The following is a 19,375-nucleotide window of genomic DNA, read 5'->3' as shown; positions in this document are numbered from 1 at the left end:
CAGGCTTCTTCCCCACCAGAGAGGTGACATTCCACGTCCCTAGAGCCAGCTTCTGTAGCCGAGGATCAGACCGCCAAGGTCCCCGCCTTCGGCCACTACCCATCCCACATTGCAGCCGACCCCTTTGGACCCTCCCATAGGTGGTGAGCCCATGGGAAGGGGGACCCACGTATCCTCTTCGGGCTGTGCCCGGCCGGGCTCCATGGGTGAAAGCCCGGACACCAGGCGCTCGCCAACGTGCCCCACCTCCAGAGTGGGGCCCCGGTGACCCGTGTCCAGGCGAGGGAACACTGTGTCCAATAATCGTACTCGTCATAAGGGGTCTTTGGGCTGCACTTCGTCGGGCCCCTCACCTAGGACCTGTCTGCCTTGGGTGACCCTACTAGGGGCATGGAGCCCCTGACAGCATAGCTCCTAGGATCATTGGGACACTCAAACCCCTCCACCACGATAAGGTGGCAGCCCAGGGAGGGGCAAATTTTATTTTAAAGAAAATAATCAATTTAAATTGTGAGAAATCTGTTGTTCACTGCAGGTCAGTAATAACATCAAGAATATCAAATCTATTTTTCAGTTCTCACCTCATCTGCAATAGAGATATTGGAGCACTTCCTTCCAGTTTCACCCTCATTAACTACTCCGTTCTTACAGTAGGCTGTGTACGTTACAGTCACTCCCTCTGGAAGCTTGCTGTTCTCCAGAATCACCTCTGATGAGAGAGACTGCCAAAAATCCAAGAGATAACAGAAGAAATGGTGTGATTTTCTGTTCTAAAATGCCATCTGGTAGCTTTGTTTTGACAGCACAGAATAAACAAAGGCTTATCTGGGGATTAAATGAGAAATGTGTCTGGAACAAGCAGAACACAGTACACTTGTATGTGCTATATGAAAGTAAACTGAGTTTTACTAAAGAGAATTTGAAGTTAAAATCAGAAGAATGTTCTTACATTGTAAGCATCTATAATGAGGTTGATGACATTGCTTGAGTTGGCTGACAGAATACCAACAGCTGACTTTGGTATCAGATTTTTCAGCTCCTGAAGAGGAAGAAGTTCAAAGAAAGGTTTAATTAGATTTCTATTAGTCATTAGGTCTTTCAAAGCAGCGCAAAATCAATAATTTATTAAAAACTTTTAGAGATTATTTCGCACAAATTTACAAATGTACCTGAACACAATCCCAAACATTTATTTCCACATTCAGATATATACCACAGCAAAGCTAATCCTTAATTTATAAGACTGATCTCTGGAGCAGCCTGATAATACTTTGTTAAGCTCCTTTTTTACACTGAATTACTACTCTGATACAATGTAAAAACATTAGCCAGGGTGTGGATGGTCTTTGCAGGATCTTAGTGAAGTCTTCAGAGACGTATTAGAAACACATTGGGCTACCCGGAACAAACAAAAGGTGTGTGAGAGCCTGATAGGTCATGGAGGGGTTTGAGAATGAACAAAACCTCTGCAACCAGGTGATGGTGGTTTATCATCATAGTGGCAGAGTATCAGGTCATTGTTGTTAAAACTTTATTGACTGCAAAGAGAAATAACCAGAACTACAAGGACTACAGTTGCTATTTGAAGTCTAGTTATGTCTTTGTAGAAACAAATGTAAAAAGAATAGAGGAGATTCAAAAGAGCTAACCTGGTAAATGGGCTGAAACTCTTCTGTAACTGCAAAGATAGTCTGAATGTTGTTGTCACTCAGCTTCTGAACGAGGTGAGCAATGGATGGATAGTCCTGAGAAGACGTAAGAGAAATGTCAGATTTATGACCTCACATCACAGACACCATAAATGAAATGGTCTGAGACACATAAATGTCTTACATAATAGTGACTCATTGTGTAAATATTGTTCTCCAAGTGACATTTTCCATCATTGGGCAGTACAATGCCACCCAGTTTGCCATCTCCAGCAAAGTGGAAGCCAGCATCAGTGGAAAACACAAGCAGACGAGTGACGTTCCTCCAGCCAATCTGCTCCTGATAAACAATGAAAGGGGAATAATCAAAGCAAAGGATAATTTGCTACTGATACTCTTGAAGTTTGTTTTAAAAGAAAACATGGTTTCTTAATTGTTTAAAATTCATCCAAAGCTTTCTTTATAAACACAAAGGACTCCTGAAATTACCACAGAATTATTTTTTCAGATGAGGTCCAGAGAGCGATGATGGTAGTGGGAAAACGACCTTAAATCCTAACCTGACCTTTTCTATTGAAACACTAAACAACAGTAAATCTTTTGTTTACCCCGCACACAGCCACTTGCATGATGGCATCAAAGCCCCCCTCAGGGGAGTCCAGGTTTCCAGAGATGTGCTGCTGGCCCACCAAATTGTTGAACAATGAGCCATCGTTGGTCAGCTTCAAGACATTCTTATAGCTGAAGGGGCTGGTGCAGTTCTGATCGCCTGTGCACGGGTTCAGCAACTTGGCCGGAGTGGTGCTGATGTAAGGCATGACTGTCTTCTCCACAAAAGATCCAAAACCTGTAGAAAAAAAGAAAAACCTAAAGTCAGATTTGGATTTTTAGAAAATGAATCTTTATTTGTTTATGAACAATGCAGGTGAGACAATATTTTATAATACAACATTTTAATGCATTTGGTACTTGTAGTAGTACCATTTATCTTTCTTCTAAGTGTGAAATAATGTAGAAACAATAACTGCTTCATATAATTTGTGCACCATAAAGGTTGGTGTCAGCTACAGCTTTAAAGAGATAGTTCAGCTGTTTTTAAATGTGTTTGTGTGGTAAAGTGTCAGCATTAGGGGGTCTTTGTGTTTTTGTATTGGGTTTATTGGTTCTTTGTGTCTGTAATTTGGTTCCTGTGTCTTGTTCCCCGTGTCCTCTGTGTTCCCTGCAATCATTCACCTTTCCTCTGCTCGGTACCTGTCTAGCCTGCCTCAACCACCCACACGCGTCCCTCGTTCAGAATAATCAGAATCACAATCAGAATACTTTAATGATCCCCGGGGGGAAATTGTAATTATTACAGCTGCAGCCGTTCAAGTAAGCATTACAGTTGAAATGTAAAGAAAGAAAGAAATGTTCTGGTACACAAAAAGAATTTAAAAAAATTAAAAAGAAGTGAAAAGAAATAGAAATAGCAACAGTGTAAATAGAGATGACAGTATAGTATATAATAAGTTTCTAATCATCCTCAGTTTTAAAACCAGCTCATCTCCTTCACTTCTCTGCTGATTCATTTTGGGTTTCTCTCCTGAGCTGTCTGGTTTCTCCTCGTGTCTCGCCCCTCATGGTTTTGGCTCCTTTCCTGTTTTGTTATTTAGTTTAGTTGCTGCCTCATCAGCCTGTTGTTTTCCTTTTGTAAATAAATTTGTTTACTTTTGAGTTCCACCTCGTCTGTCTGCATTTTGGGTCCGATCAACTCTCTTGCATCCTGACAAAAAGTTATAATAATATCTTACCAGTTATTGACAGCTCTGAATGACCTCAGTTTGGAAAAAAAACAACAAAGTTCTCACTGTATGTCTCAGACTCCATCTCTGCCTCTGAGCTTCTTCTGTCTGAGAGGCTCTGACTGCAGCTCCATCATCTCTGGGTGCGAGCCTCCAAACAGAAGCTGGAGCTCCACGTTCAAAAAGGTTTGGCACTTGACTAATAACTTTGGGCCTCAGTCAGAGAAAAGAGGTGAGTGTTTTTTTTTTTCATTCAGCAGGGTTGGGGGTAAGATCGGATGGAGGATGGGAATGTTTTCTCCCCGAGCCTCTCCATTTTCACTGTTGCTTCTCACTCTAATGCGCTTCAAATATGACGATTTTCAGAAAAAGATGTTACGTGAATTATTTATCATAACTCTGGTTTTCCATGGCCTATCAACACAGTTTAAAAACTGATGCCAAGTTTGAAGTCTGTACTTTTGACACAAATTGAAACGGATTCCCACAGAGGCCGCATCTTTATTGCCAGAGCAATCAGTCATGTGACATGGGGACTCCAGAGGGTTAAATCATTACTGCTGCCAGACTTGTAGTCTATTTTTCCAAGATAAGGTTGTTCAAAGAGCTATCTACAATAGGTAAGATGTTACTTATTTAAAACTTTTCCACAGAAGCTCACTTCAACATAAATGAACTAACTTTTTAACCTGTTTTTTTTTTTTCGCTCTGTCGCAATTTGATTTGTTTCTTTACTGAATTATGAAAGAAAAAGAAAAATATTGAATCTCGGTGTGAATCAGGATTATTTTGGTAACATTACAATAACTGTATTGAGTAGGATGGTGACAGATTGAAGTGAATTTGGTGCAATAAATTCTGCCAAATGAGCTTCCAGTAGTTTCTAGAAAGACTCAATGCTCTTTTGCAAACCACCTCACTGTGTGTATCTCTCCACACCACTCACTTCATTTATTCTTTTTTTAAGTTTTCAATTACTTGGGTAGAAATTACCCTAGATGCTACAGGAGACAAAAGCCTTTATTAAAAGCAGGTTTAGTTAATCACACTTTGAAATATTATTTCCACAAACAAGTAAAGCATTTAAAATATTTTTTCTACAAACTCCATAGTGTCTTAGATTTTTTTTTTTAAATGAATCTTAAATTTGCCACTTAATCCTTTTTTATTGAGCAACTTGTCATCCAAACTGCACATCCTCAAATATCCTAAAACAAAATGCTTATTTCAACTTAGCTCCCACTGATAGGTGAAGGCCTTGCTTAGCATTATCATTGTGTGAGTGTGTTTGAAAGAATGACTGATGAGCAAAAATTAACCTTTAAGGTAAAAATGACCTGTGGCATTTAAACACAACTTGTTTTATTGTTTCATTGTTTAGGCTCTGTGTAGAGACACAAACCAATGAAATCCTCACCTATCCTGAAGTCAGAGGTGATGCCATCCATCTTCTCCTTCAGACTAGTTCCCAGGTTCTTAACATTCTCCAGGTCATCCTTCATGGAGTAGGACAGGTCCATCAAATAGTACAGGTCGATGGGATAATCTTCTGCCCTTCTGAACTTCAGGAGAAAAGACTGGGGCTCACCTACATGAAATGTGGCATAATTAAAACAATCCTTAAATGTCACAAATAGCTAAACCTGAAGAAGCTAAAAATATCTGAAGAACAGTTTTGTTTAAATGAATCTGCACCTGATCGGAGAGTAAGGAGCAGTTTCTGGGGCTGGACCTGAATGATTTCGTCTACATTCAGTTGTTTTTCTCCTCTGGTGCGATTTGTAACTGTCTTGTTGAAGACAGTCTTGATTTCCCCGCGTGGGTTATGCATCTCGTTACAGCCTCTTTTTATCAGAGACTGCAGCTCGTCACAACGACTTGACACCGTCTCGCCTTGTTTTAGGAAGTTCTAAGAGCAGAAGCACAGGAAGAATTAAAAACAATTATTTAAACAGGTCCAGGTGTTGAAACCTTTTGCAAACATATATTTAATGTTTGATGTTCTGACAAAATGAATGTGTTTGGCATTTAGCACTGAAGTTTGAAAATTCTAAAGCATTTGACGTGATTATCTGCCTGTAATACAGCTGACAGCTTTGATTTACATACTTTGTCTGCACACCAGCCACATTTGGCTCCAGCCTGGATGCACTCTCCACAGTATTTGGCATTGGCAGCGATGCACTCGTTTCCCTCTACATGGAAAACAAAGAAATTAGAGTAGTCAAGCTCAGAGAGGGGTAAGCCACTCCCAACCCCCAGTGCTTACACATCAGTTCTTCAGTGCTTACACGTCTTTATCTCTTAACACTGCAGCTCTTGTAAGTCATTTTTTAACAGGAATAACATAAATCTTACCTTTCTGAGTATTGCAGCAACAGAAGAGCCCCAACAATGTTATAAATATCAGCTTCAGTTCCATCTGAAAGCACACAAGAAAAGATATCAACACAGACACAAAAAGTTTTGAAAAGCAACATGTCACTACAGATAGTTTGCATGCTTTGTGTCCAAAAGTATAAGTTCACAAAACAAAGGGGTTCAGAAGAGTGAAGACGAGTCTGCAAGCAGAAATGGACTGCATCTCTAAATGGATCTTATTTATGGGTGCTTGGCTTTTCTCAGGCAGTCAGAAGAACAGATATTTAATTAAATTCAGACCAGTTTGACACGCAAACATATATTGACACACACTACACACCCCAACACCTCAACCCTAAAATGTTCCCATTCCTGTAAATAGCATCAGCTCCCAAGAGTAGACCCTTCTGCTGTCATGTTTATTGATCACTTGCCAGACTACAGGCTCTCTGGTTTGACCTTATCAATGCATCTTGATGCAAAGCTCATGACTTACTAATGCACAAAAGAACTGCATGGCCTCTCTGCAGTTAAACATTGACTTGTGACAGTGTGCAACCATGGTGCATGTCTAAAGATGAGTTTATAACATGATTTGAGCTACAAATCATGACAACACTTACAGGTTCACATGATTTAATCTTTAATGTCTACAGTTTATTAAATAAAAAGTTTTTTTAAATAAATACAGAGCAACATGTCATCATCCTATAGAATCCAGAAATGTGGAGTGACTAGCATGCTAATCTGGTTAAAGCTGTGATGTTTAGGATAAGTAACTTTATACAGAATTGTTACATGCCTAAGTAGACCAAATAAGGCAACTAGAGTCAGTGTTCTAAATGTGAATTAACAAGAACTGGGCAGCAAGAGATTAGCCAGTGCCAAAATTGAATTATATCTGGGATATGAAGTCAATAAGTCACAATCTCAAGGAAATCTAAAAAGATTTCCACAGAAGCTAATATCTACAGTAGATGATAAACAATAATGTTCAAACTGAACTCAGACAGATGGACTCACTGTTGGCCTTTGTAAAATCTACATTAAAAGTCTGCGTTCCCTAACACTGTTGATTAAAATAAAGCTCTGATGGTAAGTGTGTGTGGTGTTGACTGAGGCATTCCTGAATGTCCATTTAAATAGACACAGACGGGCAGACAGCCTGTCTACAGCCCCCAGATTAGATCAAATGGCATGAATCTCCACTACAGTACACGGCTACTTTTTATGTGGCTGTTTCTAATGTACTTTTAATCTGAATCTTAAAACAAAAAATTGTAACCCTTTTGCAGAATCTTTAACTTTGAAACTTAAAATTTTAATGTAAAAATACAGATATAAACAGGTTCAAACATTGTAAGATTTTATGCTATTAAGACATAGATGAAGTCAATAAACCAAAGGACAAGCCTGTGTTTCCAGAGAAAACACACTTGAAATGAAAGACTTTAACATTACATTCCTGGTATAACAAAACCACACAGATATTTGTTTTCATTGTTGGTAGGGTTCTGTATTAAGGTCAAGTTTACAATTTTATGGAATCATTCAGATGCAAACTAGGACTATAAAATTCAAGAGGTGTCAAGAAAGAAAAGTATCCATGTGTGTTCAGTTTCATGAAACTCAGACATTGGAATGCTTGGCTTAAAAAAGAGAGCAATAAACCATGGAACTGATGTCAAAGACTCATACAACAGGCAAAGATCAAAATGTTATGCTGCCTTCATGTGCAGCTTGAAAAAAACTATTTAAACCAAATTTCAGCCTAGGTTTTGTCAATATAAACACAATTTGAATATAATAAGAGAAATGACATTCCTGGAAAAGGACAGTTAGTATAACTTGAGTTTACAAATGTTCAAAAAGGACGTTCACACTCACAGTTTTACATAATGTTGCTTTCTATTTGTTTCTATTTTTTACACTTTATATGGGTTTATTTTTTGGCACTACATTTATTCAACAGAAGAACTACAGTACTTCGTGCCTATTCACTGATGTGAATGTCTTTACTCTGACTCCAGATTATAGGAATAATATGAACATGTTTTCACTGAAGAAGTACAGGGTCAAGCTGTTAGCTTAGACAGCTCTATTTTCCCTAATTTCATTTTCTCCAAAGTGAAAAAGCCCATATTTTTAAGCCTTTTTCATAAAATGGTTCAATGATACAAGACAATCCCTTTTAAGCTGTCTCTTGTCGTTCATAATTTACCAATCAAACCAGCCATATCACACAGTGATTTGCATTTTTATAATTAAAGCTAGCAATGAGTTTAACTCTGCTGTGTTAACATGGAGCAATACATATTAAAACTGTGCTGGACATGTCCCACTTTAATTTCTGTACTTGGCTGGCCACATAGACTACCAACACTATATCACACCATCAAGCCACAATTCTGACTTGTCCTTTCTTATATCAACCATTATGGCTCTGTCATTACATTGATTGGCAGATCAAAAGCAAAAAAGCAGCCAGTTGACTTCAACATCTATGCCACCTTGATGGCAGGACAGAAACTCAGGCCTGGCTTGAAATGTTTAGTGAAAGGGGTTACTGTCAACTGCCAATAGGACACTAACTAAGTACAAATATTTTGCAGAAATCCACTTAAAATGTCATTGTTTGGAGTTTATAATAAATTTCATAGCATTTTTACAGTTTTGGTAATAAAACCAAATTAAACAAGAGCATAAACAACTGTTCTCTAAAGAGATAGCTCTAATGTTTCAAAGTGGGATTCTGTGGAAACGTTCGAAACAACTCTTATCTTACCTTTTGTATATAACATTTTGAATAAACTCAGTTTAAACAGAATTTAAGTCTAATTGAATTGACAAGCTAACAACTAGTCTGAACACAGCCATGACCAAACTGGATTGCTGCCATCTTAAAACAGCTCCAATCTCTAAAATGTCATAGGGGTTCATGAAAATGCTATGCCATAGATCATGATACGCAGTCAATTTACAAAAACACAGTTATTGGCATATAATATTGTGGTTATCTGCATGTAAACAGCAGCAGCTAACTGCAGCCCATTTAAAGATGGCAAAACTTGTTTTGGAAGTAGATCCAATCAGACAAGTTATTAGCTCATTAATACAGTCCAAGCAGTTCAATTTCAATGTAAATTTTGCAGTCTTAAAACAACTTCAGTCTTCAAGATTTTGTAGTAGTTCATACAAACTGTATTGTTTAAACCTTTACACTGCCATCAATTTCACATTACAAGATTATTTCAGCATAAACATTGTGAAATTCCTGCCAGTAGTGTCCCATGGCTTCCCAAGAGATGTTACAGTTTATTAAAAGAAGGTCTTTAGGGTTGCTTTCTTTCTGTTCAGTAATTCATTTCAGTTTACCTCACTGCAAAAAGAGGACCTACACCTACACCTTAAAGCAATAGTTCAGATCTTATGATGTGGGGTTGTGTGGAAAAGTTACGAACAAACATTATTGTTGTAAATAGCTCCTTTAACAGCCAGAGTTTGAAAAATAAAGTTTAGTTTTCACTGGATTGACGAGCTAAGGACTAATCTGAGTGGAGTGAAGCCCAAAATGGGTGGTGCTGTTTAAAACAATTTCATTCTCAACAAATTTTAAAACAGTACATGTTTTCTTTATTTAGCAGTCAATTTGACACTACATTTTTATCCTAAAACATAGTTTTTTCCTGGAAGAGCTATAGCTTGCTGCTTCTGCCACTAATTACTCTAGTAAATAACCACAGAATTTTATGTAAATACCCACATTGGTGCAGCTAACCAAACTCTAAAGCTAAAAGGTTTTGTGCAAGGGGATGCAGAGATCAGAACCAAGCACAAGCCTTCATTCCACAGCAGAGCTACTTGATACAACTAAGCATCAAGTTGGACTAGTTACCGAGACCAACATAATGAGAAATACATACAGATATGTTTTTTTGTTTTTGTTTTGTTTTGTTTTGTTTTGTTTTGTTATACATATGTCGTTGACTTTATTTCTTCAAACAAACAGCTAAAAAATACCTAGTGATAAACTGGTATGGACTTAAACTATATAAGGTCTCCAGCAAGTCCCAGGTCAAGCCCAGGGGTTGCCGTTTAGCTGGACATGTGAGATCAGCTGAATCTCTAAAGGGAATGTGCTCGGAGGTATTCTAATCACATATATGTCTAAGCTTTCTCAGCTGAAACCTGTCAATACAAGTTTACTTTGAGGGTCTCCTAATTTCCAATCTGTAAAGAGAACGGTTTTGGTAAAGATGGTAAGGATGTCACAATGAACATCTTATAAAATTTCTGATTTTAATAAACACTTTCTTTTCCATATTTTAACAGAGGATTTTAGTTGGAAAACATCTTTTTGACATTTTGTCAAAACCATTTTAACTGCACTTCCTTGGGCGTGAGATCAACAAACCACAATGCTCAGAAATCATTTACATACCATTTTTGAAAGAGCCAAGAACACATTATATGGTTATATTCTTGAGTAATATTTTGGTTATAGCTTGATTTATGAAGTTTGAAAATTATCTACCTCTTCACAAACAGCTTGAGTTTTTTAGGATTAAGTAACAGGGTGGTGTCCATTAGAAGCTTACACAACAACCACAGAGCTCAAGTGTATAAGTGAACTGAAACCACAAGAGTAAAGACAGGTTCCCTTAGATAGCACAAAACATATTTGCTAATACTACTAAAAGTTTATGTCTGTCCTTGTCTGTTTCACAGTCAGACAGCAGCACAAATAAAAATAATTTTTCCTCTTTACATAAACCTGAGCTGTAACTGAAGGCATCCCAGTGTTTTATGGCCTTCCAAAGGCTCTGTGAGCTGGCAGGAGAAAATGATGCATCGTAAGCATTGTGGCCCATGACTAAAAAGGGTTAAGCTTCTTGGGCATTCCTGAGACACTGAATGCTGCTTGACTAAGATAGTAAACTGCCATACTGTTACTGCACTTCACAGAAATGTGAGATCAATAAGTTAGACTGTCAAATGACAGATGCTTCTGGTTTTGTGTTTTTTGACTTTAGCGTGGTACTTGATAAAATATTCAGTTTGTTACCTACATGAAGCCTGGGACAGACTAAAGTAATTACTGTGTAAACAAAATCTGAACACTGTCATATCAATACATCACCCAGTCCAAAAGAATAAGAAACACATCTTCAGAAGACCCAGCTTAACTGAGTCACACATATATGCAAATTCTTAGAAGCACTTACTGCATGATTAATGACCAGTAGCGTCACAGAGTTAAACAGTTTAACACAGTAAAGTAAAAACTGCAGCAGTAAAGGACTGGTTGAAGCTCAAAGTAACAGTGTTCTGTGTGGTGTGTGTGTGTGTGTGTGTGTGTGTGTGTGTGTGTGTACATGGTGGTGGTGGTGGTGGGAGGTGTCCTGCTCAACATGGCTGTCTGTGAAAAGAAGCAATGAAAGAGAAAACAGGAAAGGGCGGTGTACAGCTTGGTTAGAGGGAGGGTAGTCTTGGGTCTTAAGTAAAAGATCTCACACTTTTCTTGACTCTGCTGACTTGGCCTTTTAGTCTCTCTTTATCCACCCTTCTGCATTTGAACAGAATATCTGACTGATAAAATGTGAATTTATGAATTCATTCAAACCTTCTGGGACATGTTCAGTCCATCCACTGCTGTCTGTGGCATATCTCTGCCATCCTGTACTCACACCCTCCCTCCTTCTCTTCCTTCGTTTGCCCACACAATAGAACAGTTCAGTCCCTCCTCAGTGAGAAGAGCCAAACCAGTGGCCCCTTTGACTCCATGCACCCTTCAACAGCACAGAGTGGGGAACATGTCTGAGATTTGAGATGTACAAGAAGAGCAGAGCTGAAGGAGAATACCAAACAGTCCAACCCCCCACCATCAAATCCCAATACCCTCTCACAGTAGACAAAAGACATAAATCAGGCTGCCCTCTGGGACCGTGACAGAGGGTTTTAAAAGTGTTCACACTCACCAACCCCTCTTTACTGAAAGAGTCTGTGTGACAAAAAATAAGTAAATAAATAATTAGGCATACTGATGACTTTATTCTTTTTGTATTGCTTTTGTTTTTGCATCTAGGAAATTGATTTGTGTAAACACACATATTTAAACAGTCAACAGGAGTTTGCCAGACACTCCAAAATGAGACGGTAAAGAACTAGGGGCGCATAGAGAGTGCAAACCTTTGCTAAAGGGTCACTGACGCCATTGAACTTTGGCATGACCTGGATTGTGATCCAGATCACCACCAAATTTTAATCACTTGGTTTTTTTGTGACAACTCCTACATTTCCTGAAAATGTCATCAAAATTTGTTCATTACTTTTTAAGTAACAAACCAACCAATATTACAGAAAACATAACCTCTTTGGTGGAGGTGAAAAGGTAAATTCATTCTGATGGAGCAAATGATAAATTCTAAGTATTTAAGCCCTGGATGACTGAGAATCCACACCAGCAAGTAATATTAAAAAAATTAACATTCCTTGAAGAAGTAAAGGTTAGAGATCAGTCTCAGCTTTTACCTCACCAGATTTGAGCTCATTATCTATAAAAAGATAATAAAGGTGTAAACATTTTTTTCTCCAAAGGTTAATCAGTTGTAGACATGCATTCAGTAATTATTTTCTGTGAGTTTCATAAAAATGTGTCCAGTTGTTTATGAGATATTTTGCTTACACCACAGATAAACAAACACACTCACATAAAGGAGAGTAGGAATGAGTTTCTATAACATCTGATTCAGTCCCCATCTTTAGTCTAAAACATACACAAAGGTGTCAGTGATGTCAGTTCCTATGACTGTTTAAACAAAATGAAACAAACATGTATTAACTGTAGTTAATGATGTGTAATTTAACAAAGTTTTGAAAATTTTAAGTAGGTGAAACAACATCTTATGTGTATGAAATGCATGAAAAATGACTAACTGCACTGAACAGGAATATACCATTTTATAAAAATATTTTGCTACAATGGTGACATTCACAACAGAGAAAAAAAGTAGAAGAACCACAGTAAATGCAGCAAATTCACAGTTTATGGTGAAATGAGATCTTTCTGTGTTTGTTAAAATGTTAGTTTTCCTTCTCATTTTGTTTTTAGAGTTGGCAGAATGAAAAAGGAACTGAGCTGTTTATTTACTCATTTCAATAAAGCAACTGTTGTTGCTGCTGTTTTTGTGATATTGATATGATAAGGTCAATGTAGTTCTAGAAATGGAACTTTGTGCTTTTAAGTGATAAAAGATTTGCATGATTGGCAAAAACCACCAGTATTACTTTGACTTTGTCTCTCTTCAGGATGGTGAGTGCAAAGGACTGAAAGAAGATGCTGGACCTCGGTCAATATCATCTTTAGATTATCTAATATTATAGACTTTTCACTACTAAGGACAGCATCACCAGTGTTTTAACAATAAATATGGAAAATTATTATGCCAAATTGAAGCAATAAAACTATTTTATAAGTAGAGTTCGGCATCGTTTCGATTCCGTTTCCTAAAAATGAAAACACATGGGCTAACGTTAGCTGGGTATTTGCATTTGAGTCGAGCCACTCATTTGAATTCAGATTTTCATTCATATTTCACCCTAAAAATGGTTTAAAATGTCATGTTTGAAGTCATCAGCACAACCTCCCAAATATCTGCGGCTCCGTCATCTCTGGGTCCTCCACCTCCAACAGAAGCTGGAGGTCCACTTTTTTTGTTGCCTGACAAGTTACTTTGAGCCTCAGTCAGAATAGAGAGGGGTGTGTGTGTTTTCATTTGGCGGGATTGCTTCAAATTCGACAATGATTATCAGAAAAAGATGTGGTGTGAATTATTTATCATAACTCTGGTTTACTTGGCCTATCAACACAATTTAAAAACTGGTGCATAGTTTGAAGTTTGTACTTTTAACACAAATTGAAACAAAGTCTCAGAGGGCACATTTGTCCCTCTAGAATCGGTCATGTGACTAGGACTAGCTGTCATGCTACACTTGATTGCCGCCACACACTGTCCATGGTTGTGTACACACTTCCTGCAGATTCTTGTTTGTTGTTGTTTTGCGGCTTTGTCTTCCAGGTATTGAAACTAGAAATCAAGATTTTAAACTTTTAACGATTGTGGGAAAATCAGAATGTTAATTCCAACCAGTTCTTGAGATGCAATGTCCAACGCTGTTCATAAGAGTCAGTCAATAAGAACAACCGATTTATAGTTGGCTTTGAAAAAGCCTTTCTCAGGTTGGGAAGCCTTGCAAGCCAAGCAGCTATACGAAGTTTATTTTTTATTTTTTCATTTACACATTTAACAATTATGTGGTGTTTCTTTAAGACAGCCTAAAGGCCTTTATATACTCCAAGAGAAGTCACGAAGTCGGCTGTCATTCATGTATTCGCGTAACAAAAATTGCAACATTTTTGTTTGCAAACTGAGACCGTTTGTCTCAGTCTATTTAATAAATACATCTAGTCGCGGTAAAGGAAGCAAAATCTGTACAAGAATAGGAAAGTTGAGAAAAAAATCTGTTTTAACACTGTAGGAGGAAGGAGGAGCTTCTTGGAAGTTCTGATCTGAGTGTCTCGTGGACTATGAAAGGTGTGAGCGAAAATGAACGGCTTGCAACCACGTGACCACAAACAGACTTCTTGATTTATTGTGGCATATGATGGAGCCGTAAGTTAATGTTTAGTGATGCCACAAGTATGCACCACTACCCTCTGTAGAGAGTTGTGGGAGAAGCGTGCTGGCAGATGGACACATGGAGTGAGGTGGATTTTAGATTTTTATCTCCCTAACTCAAAGTAACATTATGGGTTGTAGGAACACTGCTTGCTTCATGTAGGATAAGACAGAAGCCGTTCAACCGGGCCTTGTAAGGTTGGTAAAGAGTGTGTTTCATTAAAGGACAAGCACTGTGGAATTCCTAGTACCAGTGTGGTTGTGAGTTTTTGATTGCTCTTCTGAATATTTCCTCCACCTTCTCCCAACCATTAAATACAACGTTACATACATATGTATGAGGGAACTTTTTAAAGACTTGATGTAATAAATTGTAGGTTTGAGGACCCGAATTAAGGCACTCTAGAGTCATTTGCATGGGCTCAACAATAATTTAACAACCAAATCAGGCAAACCATTGAAGCTGGTGGAAGGTAGGTAACTTTTAAGATAAATGGTGGAAAACAAAAAATGACAAAGACTTAAGTAGTATATACAGGAAGAAGTGACTGATAATTCACAACAGATGAGTTGAATGAATATACTAGGTGGTAAGTGAGGAGCTGGACACAGGGGCAACTGAGGGCATCTAGAAGCAGTGAGAAGAACAACACAAAGCCTCAATAAAACAGAAGAATAGCAAACAAAGACAAAGACCCAAAACCATGACACATGCAACATTTGAGTCCTTTAACTAATGAAGTGTGGCTATGAGAAAACCTTTGACTATATATGTTTTTCTTTTTAATAAGAAATAAGGTCCTGTGTTGTACAAAATGTAACAAAAATGTGACTCTAAAGTCAAGAACTTCTAGGCATTTTTATTTTTTCTATTGGTAAAAAGGAAGATAATCATTTCAAAAAGTACGTTCTGTGAAAAGTGAGAAACAAAACTGTACAGTTGGTTTTCTGATCCTGGGTTGGCAATATAAAAGGTATTTCAGGCATTTTAAATAAGTTTCCAAAATGGTTCCCCTGGAGACCTACTGTGTGAACTGTGATAGATTAGTAAAGTAAAAGGGCAAAGCCTGAATTCAAACTGCATCACTACTTTAACACAGAACTTGTCACTAGACTTGAACAAAAATCTGCTTTGCATTTTACAACAAAACACCTACTGTAGCCCATATGTCGTCTCAAGGCCTGCCAACATTCCTTCTGTGTGCAGCAGACGCTACAGATACACTTCAGTAGGGAATATAGCCTTACAAAGACCTAACCTTCCAAACAGAAAGTATATAACACATAAGCAGAAAATATCTCTTTTCTGCAGCCAAAAAACATTTACAGTGAACAGTGGTCCAATCGGATCACATCTTGTATTTACACAGAAGCTGAGTAGAACAACGGAGGAAAAGCCACAACCTTTGGAAGAGAGCCAAATTTATATAACTGTTCGTGGCTCCATCTGTGTGTTGAAAATAGCGGTACTGTGCTAAAATGACATATCTAACCTAACAGGTTTTTTTTCCTGGTTGTTTTTCTAAATGTCTTCCAGAGAAACTGTTATGTAAAAATGCAATTGTGCACATCATTTACTCTAGACTTTTTTGTAGAGAAAACCCAGCCAGTGCCTAGAAATAACATGAAACATGTACAGGAATTCTTACAATCTTATGCATTCATAGTCAAAAACATGTTTATTACGACTGATTTTTAGGGCACTCCTAAAGTTTCCTTCCTTTTTGTAGGAGAGCTGACTACAGGAGCTGAGGAAATGTGTGACCTAAAGCTAACCAGATGGAAAAAATGGAAGTTGACTGTAACTTTCATAACCATTAAACTGCTGTGATATTATTCCTAGACCATATCATGCATTGCATCATATAGAAAGGTATCCTGGTTGTTCGGTGTATTTCATGTTGTGAGTCTAAATTTCCAGCACCAAAACAATCACGTTGAAGTGTATGTGAAAGGCAACCAGGTCCTGGTTACCCTTGTATTATACCCTTTCACAATGAAGGACGAGCCCACTATGTTGTAAAATGTCAACCTGTAGATGGATGAGTTTTACAGGGTCTTGGCAAGGTCTTCAGGCACGTTTCAGGAAGACTGTAGTTTTTCCATTGCTCATGCACAATGGTTGTTAGGATGCCACAAAACCTCCATAGAAATGTTGTGGTGGTTTATCATCATGGTGTCACCTCCTGTGTGGAGCATAACAATAGCATAACATCCATGATGCAGCGGCATGCCTTAGTCATGGCAATTTTAAGCAGGACTGGTCACACTGGTCTCATGCCTAGGCTACAAACATGATCACATAAGGTCACAGGAACAACCCAATGCAGATACCTGTAACCTTGTGCAAAGGTGGTTAATTAGACAATAATGAGGAGGCATAGAGTATTATGGGGATGCAACAATAAGCAGAGAAAATCTATTTGGTGAGTACAAAAAGCAGTGTCATCATTGCCTTCACACTGAAGGAGGTTTTTTAAATTTGCCAAAATTCAGCCACATTCTGATAACTTGTTTAGTTCATGGACAAAATAACCCAAGCTGTGGGTCAGTTATGGGTATCCCATGGGGCTAAAACTGTGGAGCTGAGGGCTGTAGTTGAGTGCATGTTCTGAGTCTGCCCTTCCTTTACTGAAACACGGGAAACTCAGCTTTATCACACAGGAAGCCTGTATCAAAATGCCAGGAAACCAGCTCAGTATCCCTCTTGACAGAGGACATATTGGGTGTTCAAAGGGAAAGAGAAAGAAAATCAAAAAAATGAAAACTGGACTAGACTGCCTCGTTGCAAAGATGTTCACTTCCAAAACAGAAGCATGCACTACTTTGTAAATCAAGTGTGTGATATGAACCTAAACTATTTATAACATGTAAGCTATGGAGAAAGGCTGCACATGCTTGAAACTGTTTCAGTCAGGGACAACAAAACAGCCAGAAGACTCAACTGATAAAAACTAACAAAGTAATAATAACATAATATTCTATATTTATAATCAAGAAAAATCATCAGCTTCCCTCCTGAGCAGCTGAAACAATAAGAGTAATTATTTAGCTACATGACAGCTGTTTGCAGTCTGAATAATACTTGTGGATGTGTAGTGATTACTGAATAGGTTGATGGGATGGTACCATCAGTACAAGCTAGAGAAGAGCAACTAGAAAAAAAAAAAAAAAAAATTAATTAAAATAAAATAAAATCTACAAGTCCAGGTTTGTTCTTTATAAACATAAAGATCTCAATGAATTTAAGAAAAGCCAGAGTAATATACTTATATATCCCTACCTCGCCGCCAGACTAAGCTCTGCTTGTTTATTGTAAAATATGTCATTTTTTATACGTTTTTTTTTCCACCCACATCAACTTGACGCGTTGATGACCACGCGAGGGTGCGCTCGCCAACAGTGGCGAAATCGCATTGTCACGGTGTCGCGTCGCGTGGTCGTGCACCTCCCAGTTTTTGTAACTTGGCGAGGACCGCGGGCGCCGCTGGTTCGCCTGTATTAGCATTAATATGATCCCTCTGTGAGAGATCGCAAAGATAATCAAATGGCTCAAAACTCATGGAAGGAGATTACTGCTGCAGCCGATAAAAAGGAGAGTTTATAGAAATATTAGTCCTATGATGGGTGAATCACAACTAAAACAAATAAATCAATCAAAGTCAAACTGAATGCTTTAAGTTGAAACATCCTCTCTGTATCACAGCCAGAAACTCTGCTCTCTTTTTTACCGTATTTCCACTGGTTACGTAGTGTACTGCCCCGTCTTTTCAGAGAATAGACATAAGCGCCAAGTATAAACGCCTCTACCGCTCGGTGTTTGCGGAGCCCTGCAGGACTCTAATGAGCCCTGAGGCCGAGCCTCCTTCAGCTACCTGGAGTTAGCATGTTGTTGGAGCTGCAGCAATGAACATGGAACGAGGCCTTACAAGACCAAATATGGTAAATGTGTTTTGTACTTAGTGAATATATTAATATGAGTCGTACTAATTTATTCTTGTTTACCAGTAAAATGATGCTATTAAATTCAGCATTAGATGCTTTGTTTTGTTGTTCCATGTAGTGATCCAACATGCAGCCTGTGCCACAAAAAGCACAGTACAGTACAGCATCTGTCTGTTTGTCAGAGTTCTCTGTTGTTATTCATTGGCCTGGAAGTGAGACGTGTGTTGGTGCTTTGTTTGCACTTTTTCATTTATGGTAATTTAATTTATTTGTAAATGTGACTTAAATTAGGATTTAAATTAGGTGCAATCAATTTGTATTTATTTTAATTGTATTTTTGTTTTAAAAAGTATTTCAAAAGTGCCTTTTTGTAAAACTGTAGTTGTGTAAATATTTGACACAAACACAAATATCTTACAATATCACATAATAAATAGCCATATTTTCAACTTTCCTGTCAAATTTAATCTTTTGTTTTACTAAACAGTCACCTACCACCGGGCTTAGCCTCTTTTCTGGGGGAAACCCTGTGCTGTATAAGCTTGGTTTTTGGTGGTTGTTTGTTGTATGGTTGTCTTTGTGCTGAAAAAATATGTAATGCCAATTTATAGCAGGTTTTCTTGATTTCAAATTCAAGCTTCTGTTGCAGCGTTTTTTTTACCCCACCCTACAAATATCACCCCCAACCGCCACTGATCTGGTGTAATCCCTGCAGCAGGCCAGTTTTGGGTCCCTCCATCATGTATCAGCTGAGGCATTAATGCAAAGAAATAGGCACATAAATATGGAGAGAAAATGGTTCCAAATTACCTGTGCATGTGTAAAAGGATTTGTGCGTGTGTAAAAATATTTGTGCGTGTGTAAAAATATTTGTGTGTGTGTAAAAATATTTGTGCGTGTGTAAAAATATTTGTGCGTGTGTAAAAATGTATTTGTAACTTGTGTAAGCATCTTTGTGTGT

At 38.0% G+C, this 19,375-nt stretch overlaps 1 protein-coding gene across 2 annotated transcripts in view; it reads right to left on the bottom strand.

Moving 5' to 3' along the window:
- The window catches only part of itgb1a (integrin, beta 1a), a 34,814-nt gene that overhangs the window by 9,863 nt on the left and 5,576 nt on the right, over positions 1 to 19,375 (bottom strand). For both annotated transcript variants that reach the window (XM_017431899.3, XM_017431900.3), the window contains exons 2-10: positions 5,789 to 5,852; positions 5,540 to 5,625; positions 5,126 to 5,339; positions 4,848 to 5,018; positions 2,258 to 2,496; positions 1,834 to 1,989; positions 1,650 to 1,745; positions 950 to 1,039; positions 582 to 722 (exon numbers count right to left, since the gene is read on the bottom strand). In XM_017431899.3, the coding sequence (XP_017287388.1) occupies positions 582 to 722; positions 950 to 1,039; positions 1,650 to 1,745; positions 1,834 to 1,989; positions 2,258 to 2,496; positions 4,848 to 5,018; positions 5,126 to 5,339; positions 5,540 to 5,625; positions 5,789 to 5,852 (1,257 nt within the window). The remainder of the gene's footprint in view (positions 1 to 581; positions 723 to 949; positions 1,040 to 1,649; positions 1,746 to 1,833; positions 1,990 to 2,257; positions 2,497 to 4,847; positions 5,019 to 5,125; positions 5,340 to 5,539; positions 5,626 to 5,788; positions 5,853 to 19,375) is intronic.

This window comes from Kryptolebias marmoratus, linkage group LG21, assembly GCF_001649575.2.
Source record: "Kryptolebias marmoratus isolate JLee-2015 linkage group LG21, ASM164957v2, whole genome shotgun sequence".
Taxonomy (NCBI): domain Eukaryota; kingdom Metazoa; phylum Chordata; class Actinopteri; order Cyprinodontiformes; family Rivulidae; genus Kryptolebias; species Kryptolebias marmoratus.
Note: the sequence above shows the minus strand (reverse complement) of the source record. Positions and strands in the feature narration are given on the sequence as shown.